Here is a 22,686-nt window from a genome sequence, read left to right as displayed (position 1 = left end):
CCTACTCTGCATCTCAGCAGGAAAGCTTTTTGAAAGGATGATTCTGTTTAACCCAGTGCTGAGAAAACCGAGAGCTTTCTAAACTCAACATGAAGTGAGTTACATCAAGCAAGTAAGCAAAAGTTGGGATGTGGAAACCTGACAACCTCCCAGACCCACTGGAGTCAGGTCTTCACAACGAAGCCTTAGGATTTTATTTGAAGTGAATTCCCAGAGCAGTCACACCTGTATTCAAATCTAAGTGGAAAACACAGCTTGCTTTAGTTATTTATAGCCTTGCTTCTTTCCATTAAAACTAGTTACGGAAGCGTTGTTACATTGCTAATACATTGTTATATCAAAATAATGTTCAAGACATTTTTAAATGCGTGTAGAAAAGCAGAAGAGGTTTTTCTGGTTTTTGGTTTGTTTTTTTTTAAATAATTCCATCACTCACATGAAGAAAATTTAAGTGATTCTCTCAGGAATCAATATCCTCAGTCAGCAAGAGATTAAATCAGTCAGGATTTACCATTCAAATTTGAGTATGTCACTTTCTTTAATACCTTTTCAAATTTCACCAACTCAAGATATGAGAGCTTTTAAACCTAAGACAATTTATTTCTTAAATTATTCAGGATATGCCCTCAAAACACAGGACAATCAGAAGTCAACCGGACTGTTTTCTAAAGCAGAAAAATACTTTTTATGAATAGAAAAACTGAACTAGTAAAAACATAAGAAACCAATCAGTTCAGAATTTATAATACAAATATGAAATGCCCTCTTTATTTGGGAGACAATTTTTTCTGCTATTTTTCAGGACTCATTTATAAAACAAACTCAGTTTAAAAACAGCTTTTCTCCAAATCAAGAATTAAGGACTTCCAAAATTAACTAATAATATGAAAGGCTTATATTTATGGTACTTTATGTAACACAGTTTTATGTTATTATTTTTCATTAATTTGTTTTACTAATTAGTAAATATATAAACATAGTTTGTACTTCCAAACAATAGAACTGTCTTTATTAAAAATTCTATCATTCAGATTTTTACCAAGTCAGACTGACCTTTTAATTATTTTCAAGTTTTATTTTAATGGGTGAAATGGACTTGTTGTCTTTGGGGAGAGAATTCAGGAGCAGATAATTGTACAGTTTTTGTTTACATTTAATTAATACTAACTTTACTGGGAGTTTCTAACACGTTAAAAATGCTGGCTTGATTGCTGAAGGCTATAAACTCTAAATGTATGCCAGTGACTTCAAATTTTTTCACTTGTTGAAGAAACAGGAAATTTTTATGTGTGACACTGAGAACTATACTTATAGTAAACTCAATCTGATACTTCTTAACAACCTTAAGTTTCAGTTTCTTTGTATCAAGTTTCGATCCTTCAATGTATGTACAAAAAAGTCATCCATATTCATTTACATTATACATTTCAAAATATATTTTTTGAAGTTTTTTTTAAAGGAGGGGGCTTGTAATCTATTGTAAGAGAAGGGGAAAAAATGAATATTTATCAGAGAATAGTCCCCGTGTCAGTTTTTTTTATATTGAAAAACACAAAAGTACCTCATCATCTTTATCATTTAAAAAATATTTTCTCACTTTATAGAATTACTGCTAGTTCACAGTGAAATTCACCTATTCCACAAACAAAAGTTTTCTGTAACACAGCCTGAAAATCATCCAGGGATACAAACTCAATGACTTGGGGGGAGAGGGGGGACTATGTGTAGAGAAGTAATCCAAACCACACAAACTTTAATACCTAGAAATGCCACAGAATATCCTATTAGCATACCCCTTTATAATTCGGAAATCTGGCTGAACAGAGCTATAGCAACGTCACTCTTATTCTTCCTCTGTACTTGAAGTGAGAACAAACTGTATATTACACTGAAATTCCAATTAGAAACAAAAGACAGCACCAATATATTTAAAAGGGCAGAAGATCTATCCTTCAGAACTTTATTGCCTCTATTTTCCAGCCTCTAAAGTTTCAGGTGTTATACTTTCATAAAATTAACAGCACTCAAACTTCCCATTTCACCAGGTCCCTACCATCAAAATCGTTCTCATAATTTTAAAAAGGAATACTGTATCAAATCTCACTAACAACACAGAAATTTTTAACAAAGGGAATTTACATTAAAAGATAACTGCCTGAAAATGAGTGCTCGTGTCTGAGAAAGTGTTATTATCTTGGTAGTGCACAGAAACAGTAGTAATAAGATGAAGTGATTAGGGCAAGGAGCATCAAGTGGGAAATGCTATCTAAAATCCCATAGGGCAACACATAGCTAGAGGTAAGAGCATCCCTTTCTACGAGGCAGCTCCATTATTTCACATAGGCAGTTCACAACATGTAGAAAACCACAATTCAACCCCTTGTAAATTTGGCCACTACCTGCTTATATTATCACAAATCCCTAGGAGCTTTAGAGAAGGTAGCTTTTGTTACTGCTGTCTCCCCACCCTACTCGTTCATCAAAACAGTTTTTATTTTAAAGATACGTGAATGTAAAATGCAGTACCACAACTCAGCATGGGGCATTTCTAAATGTTTGCGTTGCTGAGTTTAGCTGCGCCTCTTAAGAAATTCACGCTATTGAGTGGGATGTTTTACGTGGGCAACAAACGCACATTTCCTACTTCCATGGATCCACGTTCCACTCAAAGCAATGCACCTGAGGATGCTGCCCCGTCCCCCGACACCGAGGCTTAGACTCCAAGGAGTCACGACCTGCACTCACAGCGGAACCACATGGTCACTTCAATGAGAAAGCTTATTTGGCCCTAGGCGCCACTCTTCAGCCCGCGGCATCTCCGGAAGGGGCAGAGGAGAGCGCTGGCGCGAGGAGGAGAGACTGAACACAGAGCGCTGACACTTACTCCTTCCTCTTAAAGCCATTTCCAGAAAGGACATTTGGGAGACGCGGGGGAGGAGGGAGGGTGGAGGGGGGGTTGTCCGCAGTCCCACCAGCGACAGAGCTCAGAGCGGGGCTCTGTGAACCGGTTCACGGAGGACATGGCGCGGCATCCTGGCCCATCTTCCTGGGCCAGAGCGCGGCTCGCGGGCGCTCGCTTCCCCCCGGCCCGAGACGGGGAGTCCCGACCCGGCTCCCGACCGCCGCACGCACTGTAAACACTCGGCGCCCGCCCGCCTCCCTGCCCGGAGAGGAGGGGGCGCAACGCTCGCGCGGACCCACATTTTTGCGCCTCTTGTCACGCACCCGGGAAAAGGCGACGAGGGCGGAGGGGAGGGAAGAGGCGGCAGCGATACACCGAAGGCCGGCGGCGTGCGCGCGTGTGCGCGGCCGGGAGGGCAGCCCGGGCGCCCCGCCGGCTCCCGCACGCGCCCCGCGCCCGCTTACCTGCCGGGGTCGCTCCGAAGACTCGCACCACGGGCACCTTCTTGACAGGGGCCTGGGTGAGGGGGGATTGGCAGATATCCAGCCCCTGCAGCGGGCTGGCCATGTAGTAGTCGGCAGTCACTATCCTCACTGAAAACATGTTCGCCGCCGCCGCCACCGCCTCCTCTTCACGAGCGATCCGGCAGCAGCAGCAGCGGCGGCGGCGGCGGCTTCTTCCGCAGCGACGGCCCCACAGCAGCGGCGGCGGCGGCGCCCCCTCCCTGCTTCGGCTCGGCCCCCTCCCCTCGCACACACTGAAACCGCGAGCAGCGGCGGCGGGCGGGGCGGTGTTGGCACTGCTGCCGCCGCCTCCTCAGGAGCACCCGGCGAGGGGCAACAGGAGAGAAGCCCTGGCGCTTTCGTCGGTGCTGGTGCTGCCGCCACTGCCGCCGCCGCCGCCGGGAATCACACGGGCTCCTCGGTCCCAGGCTGCAGCTCTTGTTGCCATGATGATGATGTCACGGACGCAACCACTGGGGGAGGGGAGAAGGGGGTTGTGTGTGTGGCGGAGGGCGGTGAGTAGTTGGGGGAGGGGATGTGGCGGGAAAGGGAGGGAGCGGGGCGGGCACCCGAGCGGGACACCCGGGTGGGGGGCCGAGAAGGTGTTTTCTCCCCCGGCCCCAGACTCGCAGCGAGGGAGGAGGCCGGTGGAAAGCGGGGTCCGCGCCTGGCGCGAGAATCGATGACTCGGCCGGTGGGCACGGCCACCTGGGTGGGAGCGGCGGAGCGGGGAGGGGGGGCGGCGGAGCGCCGATGTCATGGATGGGCTCCGAGGGGCTTGCGGGAGTGGGGCCGCCAGTGTTCGGGGCCGTTTTGGCTGCTAGGCGGGATTGGCCGGAGCTGCGGTGCTCGCGCTCGCCTAGCCGACCGCCATTTCACATCCTGCGGAGGAGGCGGGGGCAGTCACGGAGACGGCTTTTTACAAGGTAAGAAAACCCGCCCGCGGGAGGAGGGAGGCGAGGCGCAGATCTCGTGCCGCCGCGGCCTCGCGGGAGGGCGGACGGCGGAACGGGCGGGGCGGGACGCGGACGCAGCCGACCCTTCTCAGGTGTCGCCGCGGCTCTGCGCGTGGCCCGGGGGCGGTGCGAGGGGCGGGGGCGCGCGAGCGCGGGCTCCGGCCTATAAAAGGGCGGCCCGGGCGCTCCCTCCCGACTGCGCGGCTCGAGCCGCCGCGCCCCTCCCACTACGTGGTGCTGCAGTGTCTGCGCTTGGCCACCTAAAGGGATTTATTCGCGCTCGGCTTGCTTAGCGTTGCTAGGGCTTGGCGGATCCGTGCTCAGGGATTTCCCAGCACGATATTTTTCTCCCGCCTTAATAGATCCTTGCTTGGTTTCCTCTTTGGCTCTGCAGCCGGCGTCCCGAGCGCGCCCATGTACATGTTAGGACTTGTCCGCGCTGGGTGACCTCCCTCCCCTTCTCCCTCCCCCGGCAGAATCCAGGATTAAGAGCCTTTCAGAGAAATGTTCGGCCAAAAAAAAAAAAAAAAAAGTCCGTGAAAGTCACGGCTTTAGATGTGGACACCCAGTGTTATTCATTAACCGTTTGTGTGAGGTTTTACCCAAAGGCATAAAAGGAAAAGGAGGTGGGGAAAGACTGTTAAAAAAAAACTTTATCCAAAAAGTGGGAAGGGTAGATAGGGGTGCAGTTGTGAAATCGGGGGGGGGGGGGGGGGTATTAACAGAGCCCCTGGGTTGGCCATCGTATTGGAACCAAGGGGTTTTTTTGTCTGACTTGGGTCACTAATAGAGGGTGTGACCTTGGACAAATAATTTGGTTTCTTCGGACCTCAGTTTCCTCCTCGTGGAACGAGAGTTTCACTTAACAAAACCAGGAAAGGGTTTCTTCCCAACAAAAAGATTTTAAGCAGTAGGAGGCAGAAACCATGGTTTCCAGTTCGAAATATGACACTGAATAAAGGACATTTGACAGTAATTTCCAACCTACCTGCCCTAATTAGAGATCATTCCCACTTATTTATGATACAGGTGTATTTTAATGTTTGGTAGGTTGCCATGTATTTTAAGTGGTGTGAGAGATTGTCATTTGGAACCATTGTGGTTCTTCAAACAGGAAAATCAAAAGGCTCAAAGGGACAGATCGCTGGTAAGAAGCTGTCTATAAATTCCATAACATATAATGCTAATAAGAATTTATGCTCCAAGGGATTTGAGGCTGATTACCACAGTAAATTAGCCTGCAGTTTTCAACCTCAGAGCGTGCTTCTGATAAACATAGGTAGCAAGATTTCTGACATACAGGAAATTACATAATATTTTTAAGAGGAGAATCTCTTAAATTGATTTAAGTTTTATAAGGGTATGGAAGTGATTTTAAAAAAACATTACTGTGCTAAACGCATTTTCTCGTAAAATGTTTTTGTACAAGCTGAATGTCAGATGCATGACACCAGTGATTCTTACAATATTCTATAGCACTGGAGTTTTAAATTTTAATATTTTGGCTCGTAGTCACATTTTTAGGGATGAGGCCTGGAAATCTGTATTAGCAACCTCACCCACCATTCATGATTCTAAAGTAATATAAAATTGAGTGTCCCTGTACTATATTATAATCCAAATACATCCATAATATTTAAATTATACTATTCCTAACTAGGAAGAGATAAAACCATCAAATTTCATGGATTAGCTATTTCTAGAAAAGGGTTTCCTTCCCCCTACCTCTTGAATCAACATCATTGACTCAGAAAAGACAATTGCAACCACAATTCAAATCTTTCCAAAACGCCAAGGAAAGAATGTTCACTGTTGAAGAAAAACATTTGCAGCATAAAATTAGGATATTTTGTCCACTGCATATAATTGAGTTTAAGCTGATGCTCGAATTGGAAATCTGACACTACTTCCCTAATTAATCAAAGAAAGAGTTCTGTAATTTTGAGTCAAGAAATGAAAAAACCATCTTTTACTAGCTAAATGAGTTTGGAAAGATCACTTTACTTTTTGGAGTTTGTTTCCTCATCTATGAAATGGATAGTAATTTCTGTTTTAACTTCTCAGAATGGTACAGGATCAAATGAGATAACATACGTGAATGTATCATCATAAACTGTTGACATCCAGAGGTTTAACCCCTCTAAAAGGAGTCAATAAAATCATTTGCAGTTTTCTTATCTACACAGAATAATAGAAATGCCAAATTGAACTCTCTATATCCTTAGGTATTTCTTTTGTTGTTGTTGTTACTGTTGAATGGCTTCTGTTTCCTGGTTGATTTGAGATAAAGTGAGACAAAACAGACATGGTCCCTACTCTTACAGAGTATATAGACTAGCATCATAAAAATGTATTTTAGTTATCTCAATTGACATTTTATCTCTTTAAGTCCAGTGACCTATACTCATTGTGTCATGCTTTTAGTAAAAACCTCCCCAAACTTCTGTACTACCGTACTACCGTTGAATGTCTATTAGTATTTGCCTATTAGCAATTTATAAATTTATAAATGTTTATATATAAATTTATAAATATGGTCATATATAAATTTTATATATATAAATTGCCTATAGCAATTTTTAATCTAGAACAGAAGGCAATGGCTGCCATTATCAGGTTATAGGATGGCTTACCCAACACTCATCCAGTCCCCTTCTAGCTTGCTTTCCTGCACTTTAGAAGCTAGAAAATTAAAAACTACAGTTTCTAGACTCCCTTGCAGCTGGAGTGCTGCTTGCAGCTTCATGACGGTGTGCTGGTAAATGTTTACTAATGGCTGGGGGAGGGAAAAACTGCAATCTTCATGGCATGACTACTCCCACAAAGCTACCAAAATGACTTCCCTGAATGTGGAATAAGGTGGAAAAGGTGCTAACAATCAACAGCCGGCTTCAGCATATCAGTACCTTTGACCTAGTTTCCAACAATCAGATGCACCCATTCAAGTCTTAGGTGAAGGTGAGCAACATGATGCCTCAACTACACTCAGGGAGGTGGGATTTTCTGACAAACACCATGGTGGAGGTATTTGGTTCTTCTGAGTAGCTGGGGAAGAGTTCTCACATCCACTTTTAGCGTGATAGGTGCTGACTGGCTGGCGGTGTTGGGGTGAGTTCCCATAGAATAACCCTGTGTTGTGGGATGAGTGTTCTTTCTGGTTCGGTTTTTCCTGGATGTTGTTTCTAGCTATGTATTATCCAAGCCTGCTTCTCTCAGAGAACTGTAAGCTAAACGCTGTCCTTTAATCCGTTTCTGCTTAAACTAGCTCAGTCATGGCCAGCTACGTAATTTGCTGAGCCCAGAGCAAAATGAAAAATGTAGAGCCCCTTGCTCAAAAAGCAAGAAGAAAGTGCCATTATGCTTACTAAAATATAAATATAAAATATTTTTCTTTCTTCTGTCATCTCTCCCTTGTAATGATTTTTTATTTGCTTTTTAATGTCATTCTAAGTAAAGAAAAAATAGAATTTTAAATTATTAGAATGAATTTTACCATTCATCTTTATTTTGCGTAATGCCATTTATAAATGCAAATATAAAAGCATTTAACTCATACATAGAATCACCAAAATTACGCAATTCATATTTCCTAGTTTATACATGCTTATGCATTCTGTGCTTATCAGAACAGTGTAAATGCTGCACAGAACCCACTCAGCCATTTTTATTTCCCTTCTTGATATGCACGCATTCTGCCTGCCAATTTGAGTATGGAAGGCCCAAAAGGAAAGAGAACCATGGATTACCTTACCTTCCCCCTTCCTTCTCTGTCACCATTTTCAGTATAAATGGTGATGTGGGTAAGGAACACACACTAGTAAGAAAGGTATGATGGGGTTCTTCTGTCACTTGTGTTTTTTAGGATGCCATTGCCTTCTTTTTGCATCTGAAGCAAGCTCTGGTTCGAATGGAGAGCGTAGAATTTAGGAACTGTCCACTAAGTCAGCCATAGATGTAATACACTTGCCTTGTCATCGTTGTGACTCCCTGAGTTCCTACACCTCAGAGGTCCATCAGAATCCTGTGTTTCTGACACACCATGGAGACTATAGGCAAACTGGGTGGCAAGAAAGAAAAGATGCATGCATTGCCTCCTCTGCTTGAATGTATGATCCACCGTACCATCGGACTCCATTTATAAAACAGATGTTCAGGGGCGCCTGGGTGGCTCAGTGGGTTAAGCCTCTGCCTTCGGCTCAGGTCATGATCTCAGGGTCCTGGGATCGAGCCCCGCATCGGGCTCTCTGCTTGGCGGGGATCCTGCTTCCTCCTCTCTCTCTCTCTCTGCCTGCCTCTCTGCCCACTTGTGATCTCTCTCTGCCCACTTGTGATCTCTCTCTCTTTAAATAAAATCTTTAAAAAAAAACAAACAGATTTTCAAGCATAAATGTATGAAGATTTTCAAAATGGTGACTGCAGAACACTAAACCAAACACTGTACCCTGTAGAACTGCACAGTTTGCATGCCCCTGGTGTTGACCTTGAGCTCAGTGTTTCTCAAGGGGCTTCTCCTGATACGTTAGGTGAAACAATTCTACAGTGTAATGCATATTTAACATCCCTGGCCCCTGGGCACTACATGCTAGTCTTGACAAAAATGCCCCCCAAGAGGAGTTACTACTTTCTACTGAACTCCTGGAGTGCACTCCACTGTCTGCAGCTGGGAACCGTGGTCATTACAGATCTAAGAAAGGTCATGTGCAGTTTTTGCTAGTGATTCTCAAGCAGGGAAAAAATACAGAGTTGAGTTTAAAAGATTTCAGAAGTCTCATACCTGAGAGAACAGAATTACGGTGACCTTTCCCCCCTTGTCAGGAAAATAATACTATCTGCACTGGTGATGAAACAAATATTTGGGATGAAAGTTTAAAAGTGATCAGTGGGTTTTATGTGTCACATGGATATAAATAGCAGCTGACTCCAGATAGATGGCAATTTCTGGTAGTTAAGAAAAAGAGTAGAGAACTACAGAAAAGTAAAGAGAACTATCTCACTATCATTATTTTCATCAATTGGCTGAAGGGAGAAAAATTTTAAAAGCTCTCAAGAAAAATTAAGGAAGTTGCCATAAAAAGCTGTAGTACTCGAATAGATTTTGAAGACAAACCGTAAGAGACTCTTAATCTCATAAAACAAACTGAGGATTGCGGGGGGGGGGGGGGGGGGGGCGGGGGGGGAGTAGGGAGAGGGTGGTGGGGTTATGGACATTGGGGAAGGTATGTGATATGAAGTGTGTAAACCTGGGGATTCACAGACCTGTACCCCTGGAGCTAATAATTATATGTTAATAATATATGTTAATAATAGATTTTGAACTTAGTTTCATTGTGTCTCTAATTTTTTTTTAAGTTTTGGTTCTTGATTTAAGTACATTAACATCATAACAAATTAGAGCTGAAACAAGATATTCTAAGTCATTTGTTTTCTTTATCCCTATACTATTATTAGCTGTGTAGAGATTAAAAGCTCTGGCTCTATAGACTGGCCTTGCCTTTGCTAATACTGAACCTGTTTTCTCCACAACAAAATGAGGACAGTTGTGTATTACCTTGGGTTGTAAGTCATTTTTCCAAAGCCAATTCACTAAAGAAGTAATTTTACCAAAGAATATGTTTGTTAAATAAAATTAAAGTGAATTTTCTGTAAAACAAGTATTTGGTAAATTTAACTGCCTGATTCTTTGGCAAATTAATTTTTAGCATATTGGGCTATTTTCCGTCACTATTAGGCTTATTATATGGATCAAATGAGCTATTGCACACATACAGAAAGTGCTCTGTCTTACTCTAGAATCCCTCCAACATTCTGACTTCAAGACTTGGGAAGTCTTGAATATTCAATATTCTCTGAATCTTCCCCACTCCTGCGCACATATCTGACCTTCTGTAGGCTTTCACTACCTATAGGTGGACTATTGCAGTAGTCACTTGATTGGCTCAAAAGTAGTAGGGGAATTGGCTCATTCCCCTCTAAACTTACTTACTACACCATAGCAAGGGTGGCCTATCACATATTTTAAATTTGAAATTGTCAGCTACACTATAAGAGTCATTTCACCTTTTTCATATATCTTTTAGCACCACTGGAGTACTTATAGTTCCTTAGATATACTTTTTTCTAAAAGCATCATATTTCTCTGCTTTTGCCTTTCTAACTGGAATAGCTTCCCTCTTCTCGTCTCCTACCAAAATTTTTATTCATCTTCCAAGTTTTAGTTAAAATGCCACTTCCCTGCGGCTCCTGGGTGGCTCAGTGGGTTAAAGCCTCTGCCTTCGGCTCAGGTCATGATCCCAGGGTCCTGGGATCGAGCCCCGCATCGGGCTCTCTGCTCAGCGGGGAGCCTGCTTCCTCCTCTCTCTCTCTGCCTGCCTCTCTGCCTACTTGTGATCTCTGTCTGTCAAAAAATAAATAAAATCTTTAAAAAAATAATAATAATAATAAAATGCCACTTCCCTTGTAAAGGTCTCCCTGATTTCCCCAAACGAATTTAGGTGTTCTCTCTAGGTTTCCACTTTCTTTGGTTCATGCTTCTGTTAGATTATTGCACTTATTTATTAGTCTGCCATTTTAATAGAATATAATCTCCTTGAAGGACGGCACCTTGTCTTTTTATCTTTTCTATCCTAGCCCCATGTATAGTGGCTAGACTAGATCTTCAGCATATATTGAATTTAAAAATTAGAAGATCTATTTACAACTCTCTCTACTGCTTTCCTGCTACACCTCCATTTCATAGATCAGGATACCGAGGACCAAAGAAATTAAGCTATTTAGCGAGAACCCAAGCCTTCTAACTCCAGATCTATTACTTTTACTCCTTTACTGTTAGAGAATCTTCTGAGTAGGGTCATACGCTAGTCATTTCTGTTGTTGGAAATGGACTGTCTAGTCAGTGTCTTTCCATTCATTACTAATCTAGAGAATATCCCATGAGTCAGGAGGGCATAGTGATCTGGTATAATTTGTATTTTCTTTCTTATTCAATTATTTGGTTGTTTTTGTTTGTTTTCTAGTAAATTCAGTGAAAGGCAAGGTAAATTATTTGTTCCTTCCACCCCCAGGGGACATTTGGTAAAATGTCTGGAGACATTTTTGATTATCACATCTGAAGGACTGCTCCCTGTGTCAAGTAGGTAAGAGACCAAGGATACAATGCATAGGACAGCCCCATAACGGAGAGAATTATCTGACCCAAAATGTCAGTAGTGCCAAGTTGAAAAGCCCTGATCTAGTCCAAAGGAAATTTTTACGCAGCCCTTCATGCACTGCGTTGCCTCTGAAACCATGATGGAAAAGAAACCCAACCCCCACCCACCACCACCACCACCCCAAGGGATTTGGAAGCCCTGAATGGCAAACTCTGGAGGCAATTGCTATCAACTACAGACTCTCAAAAGGCTTCATGCAGGTTTCCCCCAATGGATTCATAGCCCCTGCCTGGGTGTAAGATAGGCACACAAATGTATATTGCCTGAATGATTAATAAAGTATATTTTAACCAAAATAATGGGGGTTTATTTCTTTTTTAAAAACTAAAGGGAAGTCAAATTAATCATTGTGGGGAGAATTTCTGTTCTTATCTCTTTATTACAGTTACAGGAAGAAGCAAAACTTTTTAAAAACAACTCTCAATTCACCCACTTCCATAAATTAGCAGTAATAGTTTTAAAGGAGAGACCAATAGACCTATAAATTAAAGATGATGTTTGAGGAACAAAAAATAAAAGCAGCTTTCAGAATAGAGTAATATTAGAGCTCATGCATGAGCTCTCCAGGACCCTCATTTAAATGATGTATCCAGAATTGAAACCAGAGCATTTCTGATGGATTATGGCTAGCCAGGAAGAGACCAAATGCACATGGAGTAAGGTTAGATTAAGTTCCCAATTTAAATAAGGTACAGCGTCTCAGAAGCAAGTGTCTGTATAGAGCAGCATATCAGGTAGTTTTCTCTGGCTCCAATGTCCCCACTGCACTTTTCTATCTACAGGTTAAATCACATGCTAGGAAAACTTCCACTGATAATCTTTGTTACTGACAGTGAACTCTCCTGGGTTTTGATCCTCATTTTATATGCTCATTCCAGAGTTGAAGAAAGACTACCCTCAAAGGTGTAGATACAGATCAGCACTTACATTTATTTCCTCAATAAAATGTATTTTTCCAACCTTAAAGGTTTTAAATGCAAAGCATAGGAAATACAGAAAACCATAAAGAAAATATAGGATACTCAATCCCATCCAGAGGCAGTTATAATTAACATTTTAGTCCATTTTTCTTGAAGAACATTTTTCTACGAACACATTTCTTAGCGGAAACAATGTCCCACTTTTTTTACTTTACATTATAGGGAAGCATTTTCCATACAAATTAAAATTCTTCATATCCATTATTTTACTGGATGCAGAATATACTGTGCTATGGGCATAACGACAGTTTACCACTTTCCCACAGTAGGCCAACAACAGAGTGTTTCAAATTTTACATTATAATAAGTATCCCACTGAGCATTTGCTCCATTTTGGATCCTACCCTTAACTTTTCAAGGAACTTACTTTATAATTTATTATTGGACAAGAACATCAATTCCTGGGACATGTCATGTTCCTTCTCTCCACCTCTTTTTGCTCAGTTAGTTCACTCTAGATTTCAGGTCTAAAGTCACTTCCTCCAGGAAGTCTTCCCAAACTTTATATGTGGTTATGGTTTTCTGTTATATATTCTAATTGCACAGTGTTCCTTTTCTCCATATCACTTACCTCTGGTTGTAATAATCTATTCATTTGTTTATTATTTGGTTAATTTCGGTCCCCCCGCCCTTGGACTAGAACAGTACAATCATTGTCTGGATAAGCAGTGATTATAATGTTATAAACACAGGCCAATTAATGTGATCTCATTTGTATCCCTGACAAGATAGGTTAAAGCTCGAGATTGAAATACAATTAGTCCAGAAATACTTATATGTCTGGCATTACTCTAGGTGCTGGGAATATAGAAATGAGAACAACAGGCATGATTTCAGTTTTCATGGTGCTTATAGACTTATGCAGCATTTGGCAAACTAAGGGGACAGATAATAAATATTTGGGGTTTTCACACTATATAGCCTCTCACAACTACTCAGCTTTGCCATTGAAATGCAAAAGCAATCATCAATAATCATAAATAAGAGAGTGTGTTTAGGTTCTGATAGGAGATGCAGCGGGGCTGGGTTTGACCCATGGGCTATTGTTTACCCCTGGTCTGTTGGACAAGACAGCTGTTGAACAGATCATGAGATGATGACTACTCTTCTTTTTCAAAAGAAAGGACAGGGTGCAATAACGTCACGTGACAGAGCTGTCTAACCTAGTTTAGGGAAAAGAACAAAGACTTCTTAAGGAATAGAACTTTAAGGAAGAAGAGGAATTATCTAAAGTTAGGGTGACAGACTCCATGAACTCCTGAAGTATAGAAAGAGCAAGAATAGAAAGAAATTCAACTTAAGCTTGAGATTGTTAGGGAGAGGGAGCTGAAATTTTAAGAATATAGAGTGAAAAGACAATTCAGGAAAGACAAATTTTCAAAACCTAATACTCCCTAGAGGAAGAGGTGCCAGCAGGAAAGACTGAGAAGGGATGGTCAATGAGGCATAGCAGTAACAGAAGTTTAAGACCTTACAGACCCTCTAACCCTCTCTTCCATCTCTATGTGTAGGATATACTGGTTGGGAGATATTAGCCTAAAGGCTACATGAACCTCGTATAAATTGATGCACTTTTTTGAAGAATAAGATTATATCTATATCTATCTATCTATCTATCTATATATATATCTAACCTCCGTGTGTGTGTGTGTGTGTGTGTGTGTGTGTGTGTGTGTAGAGAGAGAGAGAGAGAAGAGTAGTGCTGAGGCCTGAGTAAGGATGCCTGGGAGTGATAGGGCAGAGAATGGAGAGTAGTAAAGAAATAAGAAGTAAAAGAGAGAGGAACAGGTTGTTGGTATCTAGTAGGTGCTCAGTAATTTTTTGATAAATGAATGAAAGGATAACAATATAAGAGCAAAGAATCCAAGAAGGAAAATGTTTCAATAACAGGTTGGTCAATAGTTTTGTATACTTAAAAGAACTATTGCTCAAGGCTAGCTACCTTGGCCATCTGGGAAAAGATACAGGTAAGGACTCGGCCACTCCTGATGCCCCAGCGCAGGATAAACCTGTCCTTCCAATTTTTACCTGTAGGAAAGGCTGACCTGTTCTTTTTTTCCTCCCTAAAGATTTCAATAAGTAGGAATAGGGACCTTCCTGTGTCAGTACCTGCTCAAAACACAATAGGAACAAGATTTTTTCATTGATTACAATGACACTAGCTCAGGTGTTATCTCGTCTCTCAGTCAACTATGTTAAATGTGTTTTATTACTTTAACATTTTGTATTGTTTTAATTAGTTATTAACTTCTTATTGATATCTATAATGTCCTATGTTAGATGCTGTGAGTCATTTTTAAAAAAATGTAAGACATGGCTCTGGGGTGAAGTATTATGTAATTGACCAACAAATTGTAAGCTTCTTGACATTAGGAATCAGATTTGACATTTCCTTTTCTTCCTTGCACAGTATCAGACATATGGTTGGTACTGTAGAAATAATTTTCCCTTGCCCTCTACATTGCACCATTTGGTGACCAAATGGTGTCTATCTAGCTACTTCTGTATGACTTGGACAAAACATGCTGCTTTCCGTGGCAATGATATTCTGAGGGCATCAGTAACAGTAATTTCAGCTTGTTGAAGGTGGAGGTTCTTTGTGTAAAGGTCAGCCTGTCAGTAAATAGCATGGCACCCTGTTCTTTCAAGATTGTAAGAAACCTTTGTAAGTGTATTTTTTTACACTTAAAAAAAAAAAAAGTAGTGGGAAGCTGTACCCAGGGTCTCACCAGATGTTTTCAAATCAGAACTGGGGCAACTGAGTTGTAATTTATTTTTTAAACATTTATTTTTACCAATTTATGAGAGTGGGAAGCTGAGATTTTTCTTGTCTGAATTAGCAATAATTTCATTCTCTATTCAACTTTAGGAAAATACTAACCTAGCCCTAATTTTAAAAGGTGACACACAGATTCTTACCAAGTCAAAAAAGTGGAAAAAAAATTAGTCATAAGAATGAAGGGAAACATTACTCATTTTTCTTAAGCTGCTGCTTGCTTCTGCCTTAGTATGAACTGTTTTAGACTGAAAACTCATAGATTATGGTGGGTAGCATCTTTCTAGAATATCCAGTCCCTTATATTAAGCATATCCAAAGTCTTTTAGGACTTAAATTATTAAAGACTGACATGTGGTTTACAGTCTTCCTGTTTTCCTTAACTGCTACCCTCATCCTGAGTGAGTCAGTCACCAAAGTAGACAGAATACCATCCTCGAAGTTCATGATATCTCATCTCCCATTATCTTCAGGGGATCAATTTTGTTGCCGCACCCTGGATCTTGCCATAGACCCGATCTATTTCACCTCTAACTGCAGACTTCACAGTCTCTGGCCACGACATGCATCACAGCTCTGTCCCTCACTTCTTCCCAGTACATCATTCTCAGGTCCCTGATGTCTCCAGGGCTCTTCTCTCTCTACCTCAGTCTGCTGTCCCTCTCCCATTTCTCTGATGTGGGACCTCCAATCCAGACTTCTCTTTTTTCTCCCTCTCAGCCTTCTTCTGCCTTCACTTCCTCTGATCTTTTGCTGCATTCTATTTTAAATTACTTTACCACTCACCTTTGCCCTGCTTGGCCTGCTGTCACTAATCTGGCAAAACACCAGCTCCAGCTGGGCGCCTGCACCCAGATTGCTGAGTGTACCCAGTTAGAAAAAAAAATAGCACTCCTGCGTAGGGTGGCATTTCACATTGTACATTCAGGACCACAGAGCAATAAGGTCACTCTGTCCGTGTTGTTGGGAAGGGAAGTTTATCCTTACAATGCACTAGACTTTACTCCATGTGCCAGGGTAACTTGTTATAAATTCTCCTCTGTATATGCCAAATTAGTAATAGGCTGAATTATTTCAAATGTCGTTACCCTCTCTCTGAATCTCAAACATAGCTTTTGTGCTTACTTTCCTGTTTTAACTTTATAGTTTGGGGGCTAGTTCAACCAATAAGGTAAATTTCTAATTTCTTAAAAATTCTTATTTCATCAGTCAAAAAGAACATGTCTCAAACATTATGGAATGAAGTGAGAACTGAAGGCAAATCACTCGTCGGGATGATTACCTTTTCAGCCAGGCTTTTGTGAGTCTAAGTAGTCTCTAGTTGTTGCAACTCAGGGTCTGGGGACTTAGGCTCAGCTCCCTTGAGTCATTTCATTCTTGCCTTTCCCAGATTCCCCCTTCCATCATTTCAGATTCCACCATTTTTTCTAAAACAGACCCTTCTGGGGCACCTGGATGGCTCAGTGGGTTAAGCCTTTGACTTCAGCTCAGGTCAATATCTCAGGGTCCTGGGATCGAGTCCCGCACTGGGCTCTCTGCTCAGTGGGAAGTCTGCTTTCCCCCCTCTCTCTGCCTGCCTCTCTGCCTACTTGTGATCTCTCTCTCTGTCAAAGAAATAAATAAAATCTTTTTAAAAATTAAAAAAAAAAACAAAAAACCAGACCCTTCTTTTTTCCTAAGTAACGGAGAAAGCAGGGCTACTTGGGTGGGGAGCGGTGCGGGTGCTGTTTGTAGGTGTAGTTCCCTTATAGTGGATGGCAGTAGCATACTGGTGAAGAGTGTAGGCTCTACGCCCAGGTTCCCTACTTACCTGCTCTGTAGCTTAGGGAAAATTACTCTCTATGCCTCGTTTCCCCACTCTGTTTTATATAGGTGATAATATTAGTACCCACCTCACTGTTGTTGTGAAGACTGAACTACATATATTAAATGAGTTAATGCCTTAGAACTGGTGAGCGCTCAGTAACTGTAAGCTATTATTCATAATTTAGAAGCAGCTTCCCTATTTCCTAAAATACATTTATTCATTAGAAGAAGAGACTTTTCATCATTACAATGATGAAAGCTAGGAGCTATTAAAATTCCATTGATTGGATATAAAAAGTAGACTTTTAGAATTGCAAAAGGCTCAAGAAATTATTTAGGCCATTGGTTTTTAACCAGTACTATGCATCAGAATCACTTACGAAGGGTTGTAAAGCTACAGTTACCGAGGCCCTCCCTTCTCACATCTACCAAGTCAAAATAAAATGTCCACAGGCAATCCTGATGCAGTCTTCCTTACAAGAACCACTGAAATAATTCAAGTCTTTATATTTGATCATAAGGATAGTAAGACTTAGAAAGAATGAATGACTTGAGTAAGACCCCATAGAATAAGTAGGATCAACGTCACCTAGTTCCTTGATAAGTGATCTTCCTATTCTGTGTTGCCTACCAAATATATTAAGTTTCCAAGGAACTAATGTGGGAGTTTATCTTCCTTTCAGTAACATCAGGAAGAATAACATAGACTTAAAAAGTGTACTTTATTCATCACACAATTCAGAATAGCAAAATTTATTGTACAATTCATGCAAAGGACTACTGCACATTTACAATAGGATTTAAAGTGAATTTTGCTGTGCTTTTCATGTGGACATTAGTCTTTGCCACAATGCTGCTAATTAGTACAAGGAAACACTGTGTGTGGCAGAGAGCTGCTCAACCCAACCTCACAGACTGAAAGCAAACAAATGCTTTATAAGGAAAAGTAGCTGTAGGAATTAAGCTTCGTAGAGCTCTCAATAATAAAATAAGCATTTCATATAAATAGGATTTTTTTGTTTTACATCTTAAGTTTTTATTTTTTTTTAAGATTTTTTATTTATTTATTTGACAGACAGAGATCACAAGCAGGCATAGAGGCAGGCAGTGAGAGAGGAAGGGAAGCAGGCTCCCTGCTGAGCAGAGAGCCCGATGTGGGGCTTGATCCCAGGACCCTGAAATCATGACCTGAGCCGAAGGCAGAGGCTTTAACCCACTGAGCCACCCAGGCGCCCCAAGTTTTTTATTTTTTAAAAAGATTTTATTTATCCATTTGAGAAGAATGAGTGAGAGAGCATGCGTATAGTGTGCCCATATGCAAGCTAGGGGAGGAGCAAAGGGAGAGGTACAAGCAGACTCTGCACTCTTGAGTGGGAAGCCCATAGTGGGGTCTGACATGGGTCAGTCTCATGACCCTGAGATCATGATCTGAGTTGAAATCAAGAGTTGGATGGTTAACCACCTAAGCCACCCAAGTGCCCTGTTTTAAGTTAAAAAAAAAAAAAAAGCAAAGTAAACAAACAAAACCTTTGTAAAATATTCTTAGAATTTTCCAGTCTATAATGGTTAATGTAGGAAAAAAAAAATCAGTGGTTATTAGGTACGGTGTTCTTATTGTAGCTTTATTGATTGGTTGAAAGCCTAAAAAATATAGAAAAAAATTCTGAGTTTTTGTGTTTGGGGTCGAATGCTATGATATTATCTCTCTTAAAATATGTTTTTCTTTATCCATAATATGGAGGAATCAAAAAAATGCATTAAAACTTGGATGTGAACTTTTGCAAACACGTGAAACAAATTAAGATGGCAGAGCAGAAGAAAATGGAGCTGAAATGAAATCTACCTCTCAAAGCAGGCCTGTTTATGTTTCACTATATTTGCTATTATAAATTATTTCCATCTATTTCTTTGCTAGAAATGATAAATGACTGCCCACCAACTTCTGACTCTTAGGCAACTCTGTTTTACTAATAAACTGTTCATTTTAATCCTGTAAATGCTATGCGCAAGCCCCTGAAACAAGTGCACCATTCCAGATCCCCATCAACCTATTATTAAGCTACTGTTTCTTCTACTGTGTCTTTGCCTGATTCCAAACCCTTTCTTCTACACTTCATCTCAGGTTTGGCCTTTAGATCTTTTTTTTTTTTTTTTAAGATTTTATTTATTTATTTGGCAGAGAGAGAAATCACAAGTAGACAGAGAGGCAGGCAGAGAGAGGGAGATGCAGGCTCCCGGCTGAGCAGAGAGCCCAATGCGGGGCTCGATCCCAGGACCCTGAGATGACCTGAGCCGAAGGCAGAGGCTTAACCCACTGAGCCACCCAGGTGCCCCGCCTTTAGATCTTTTTATTTGATGCTTATTTTGGGCCTCTTGGCACTGGCCTCTGTGCTCAATCTGATCATCTTTGGTTTAAACTCACCTTGTACTTCCAAGCTGCCAAGATTTATACCCTTTGATTCTAGCAGTTCTGGAATTCCTAGTAGCCACTGGCTACTGCCTCAAGGAGACCAGTCCCAAATACTAGCGTCATATTATAAACATATTTATTCATCTGTTTAACAGATTTCATTCAACAGTACTATGTGTAAACCACCAGAGTAGTTTCTGGAGGAATATAGAAGATTACTAAGTGATAGAAGGCTCTTAAAATCTGGTAGGACAAATAAATAAGTATATAGTGATAATTTAAGATAGTATGTGTTCAACTCTTACGAAATATGTATAAATGCAAGACATCAATTAGCAAAAACTTCAAATAGATTTCTTCTTTTCTTTTTTCTTCTTTCAGTAGGCTTCATGCCTAGCATGGAACCCAATGAAGGCCTGAACTCACAACCCTGAGCTCAAGATTGAGCTGAGATCAAGAGTCAGACCCTTAGCTGACTGAGCGACCCCGGCACTCAGAAGCTTCAAATAGAAAGATTTCTAACCAGGGAGTTAGGGATATAGGGCTCAAGGAGACATTACAAAAAGAACCTGAAGTGGTGGGTCATGGACTTAAAAAGATTGAGAATACTGACAGGTTAAGTTAACAGACTTGAAGGTAGAGTAAGATAAACACCATGGGAGAAAGGCATTCCAAAAAGTAGAACCAAAGCAATAGGAACAGAAATGTAAGTTATGTTTTAAAAAGTCTTATCTAGATTGGTTGACGGTATAAGTAGAAATGGAAGAAAGCCTAAAGAACCTGGTTGGAACCAGATTATGGAAGGCTTTGAGTACGGAGAATTTAGAATTGGCAAACATATACTGAGGAGTCAGAAGGTTTTGAGCAGGAAATGATAACTGGCTTGATTTATGCAGGAAGGAGTTGCTAGTGAGGATTTTTTTTGTTTTACATCAAGGTTTTTTTTTTTTTTTTTTTTTTTTGGTTTTTTTTAAGGCAGGCAGAGACTGCAGACCAGGAAATCAATTAGGAGACTATAACAGTAATCTAAAGTAGAGAGGGCCTAGAGATGAAGACTTTATTAATTTCATTAAGCTCCTGGGGCGCCTGGATGGCTCAGTGGGTTAAGCCTCCACCTTCGGCTCAGGTCAAGATCTCAGGATCCTGGGATTGAGCCCTGTATCGGGCTATCCGCTCAGCGGGGAGTCTGCTTCCCCCTCTCCTCCCTCCCATCCCCCCGCTGCTCTGCCTACTTGTGATCTCTGTGTGTCAAATAAATAAATAAAATCTTAAAAAAATAAAAATTCATTAAGCTCCTGCTATGACCGAGGTGTTGGTGATGCAGTGAGGGCTAGGTCCTTGTCAGGTGGGGCTTTTCAATCTAGTGAGACACTGATCTCTTAAAGGCTCCTAGAGGGGTCTCTATTTTGCAACCACTTCCTACCTTTGCCTGGTTACTAAGCAGTAGGTCCTCATTTAACAAGAGATGTATTTCCTACCTTCTAAAACTACTTTACATTTTATGAGTCTGTTAAGGAAAAAGTATCCCATCCACTTGCACATAAAGAAAAGCAATTTATTACTTAAAACAAGATAAGACAGGAACACTACCAGACAAGGCAAAGAAGAAAATGACATGTGTTTTAAAGAGATAACTGAAGATGATGTGGAGAATGAATTGGAGGTTAGATTAGGGGCAAGAAAACCTAAGAAGGGGGCGCCTGGGTGGCTCAGTGGGTTAAGCTGCTGCCTTCGGCTCAGGTCATGATCTCAGGGTCCTGGGATCGAGTCCCACATCGGGCTCTCTGCTCGGCGGGGAGCCTGCTTCTCCCTCTCTCTCTCTCTCTCTCTGCCTGCCTCTCTGCCTACTTGTGATCTCTCTCTGCCAAATAAATGAATAAAATCTTTAAAAAAAAAAAAAAGAAAACCTAAGAGGTTGTTGTAGTAATCCACCCACTTGATTGTGAGAGCCTAAACAAAGACAGAATGAAAGAAGAGCAATTGGTGGTGGTTCTTTCCACCGTAATCCTTTCCATCCCTACCCTAGTTCAACTAAAGGATGGGTAGGGGACTCTCATTTGGAATTGAATTTTTTATTTATTTATTTATTTTTGGTAGGGGAAAGAGAGTGGGGAGGGACAGAGGGAGAAGGAGAGAGAGTCCTCAAGCATACTCCTCACTGAGTGTGGAGCTAGACACCTGGCTTGATCCCAGGACCATGAAATCATGACCCCAGCCAAAATCAAGAGTGGGACGCTCAACTGACAGAGCCAACCAGATGTCCTTGGAATTGAATCTTGAACAGAGGGACTCAAGAACACAAGAAACACTGTTTACTTTTTCAGATATAGAGGTAATGCTCCTATTGTCAAGTAGTCTGTTTTCTGGTTTCCTTATTTGGAGCATTGATCACACCAGTCTTCACATTGAATCTGTGAGCTCCCTCATAAATTCTTGACTTTGCTTTAGCTAGCCCAGATTGGTTCCTAGGGGCTTATAGTTAAAAACAAAATAAACAAACAAGCAACAACAACAACAAAACCCCACCCCAACTGACACTATGCAATGTTTGAATCACCTGTACAATGTTTGATAACCAGTGGAGACCATTAGGTAGTAGGAAATACGAAACTACAATAGTGGTTCTCAAAGTTACACATCAGCATCACCTGAGAACTTGTTAATGATGTAAATTCTCTGGCTTCACTCCAGACTTACTGAATATGAAACTCAAGCAGTGGGACCCTAACAATCTGAACATTCGTATGCCCTCTGGGTGATTCCAATGCACACGGTAGTTTGAGAACCAACTCAACTAGAGCTCAGAAGGGAGATTTGGGGTGGAGATAAAGATGCGTGAATCAAATATATGATAATTGCTATTGGGGGAATAAATAAACTCCCAAGAGTGGAAGAGAGAAGATGAGCCCCTGAAATAGATGAAACAATCAAAGAAATTGAGACCAGAGCAGTACAATCGGGAAGGGGGAAATTTAACAGCTATCAGGTGATCTACAGAGTCAAGTGCTATGCAGAGCCTAAGGTGGAGAAGGACAGAGTTATAGCTGTAGGAGTGCCCATTAGGGCTCATTTTTGGTGTCAATTAAGAGAAGTGATACAGATAACAAGAACAAGTGGTAAGAGAACACAGGCAAAAAAAAATAAA

The 22,686-nt window shown here is 41.3% G+C and overlaps 2 protein-coding genes across 6 annotated transcripts in view; one reads left to right on the top strand and one right to left on the bottom strand.

Moving 5' to 3' along the window:
* The window catches only part of REV3L (REV3 like, DNA directed polymerase zeta catalytic subunit), a 183,196-nt gene extending 179,373 nt beyond the window's left edge, over positions 1-3,823 (bottom strand). For both annotated transcript variants that reach the window (XM_046005094.1, XM_046005096.1), the window contains exon 1: positions 3,367-3,823. In XM_046005094.1, the coding sequence (XP_045861050.1) occupies positions 3,367-3,505 (139 nt within the window). In that variant the 5' untranslated portion in view covers positions 3,506-3,823. The remainder of the gene's footprint in view (positions 1-3,366) is intronic.
* A 117-nt stretch (positions 3,824-3,940) lies between these two features.
* Positions 3,941-22,686, top strand: part of LOC123941676 — a 91,006-nt gene continuing 72,260 nt past the window's right edge. For 2 of the 4 annotated variants that reach the window (XM_046005104.1, XM_046005105.1), the window contains exon 1: positions 3,941-4,331. In XM_046005104.1, the coding sequence (XP_045861060.1) occupies positions 3,941-4,331 (391 nt within the window). Of the gene's footprint in view, positions 4,988-11,422; positions 11,495-22,686 lie in introns of all 4 variants that reach the window. The other 2 variants (XM_046005103.1, XM_046005106.1) reach the window with 2 other exon arrangements.

Source organism: Meles meles, chromosome 5 (assembly GCF_922984935.1).
Source record: "Meles meles chromosome 5, mMelMel3.1 paternal haplotype, whole genome shotgun sequence".
Taxonomy (NCBI): domain Eukaryota; kingdom Metazoa; phylum Chordata; class Mammalia; order Carnivora; family Mustelidae; genus Meles; species Meles meles.
This window is presented reverse-complemented; position numbering and strand designations above follow the sequence as displayed.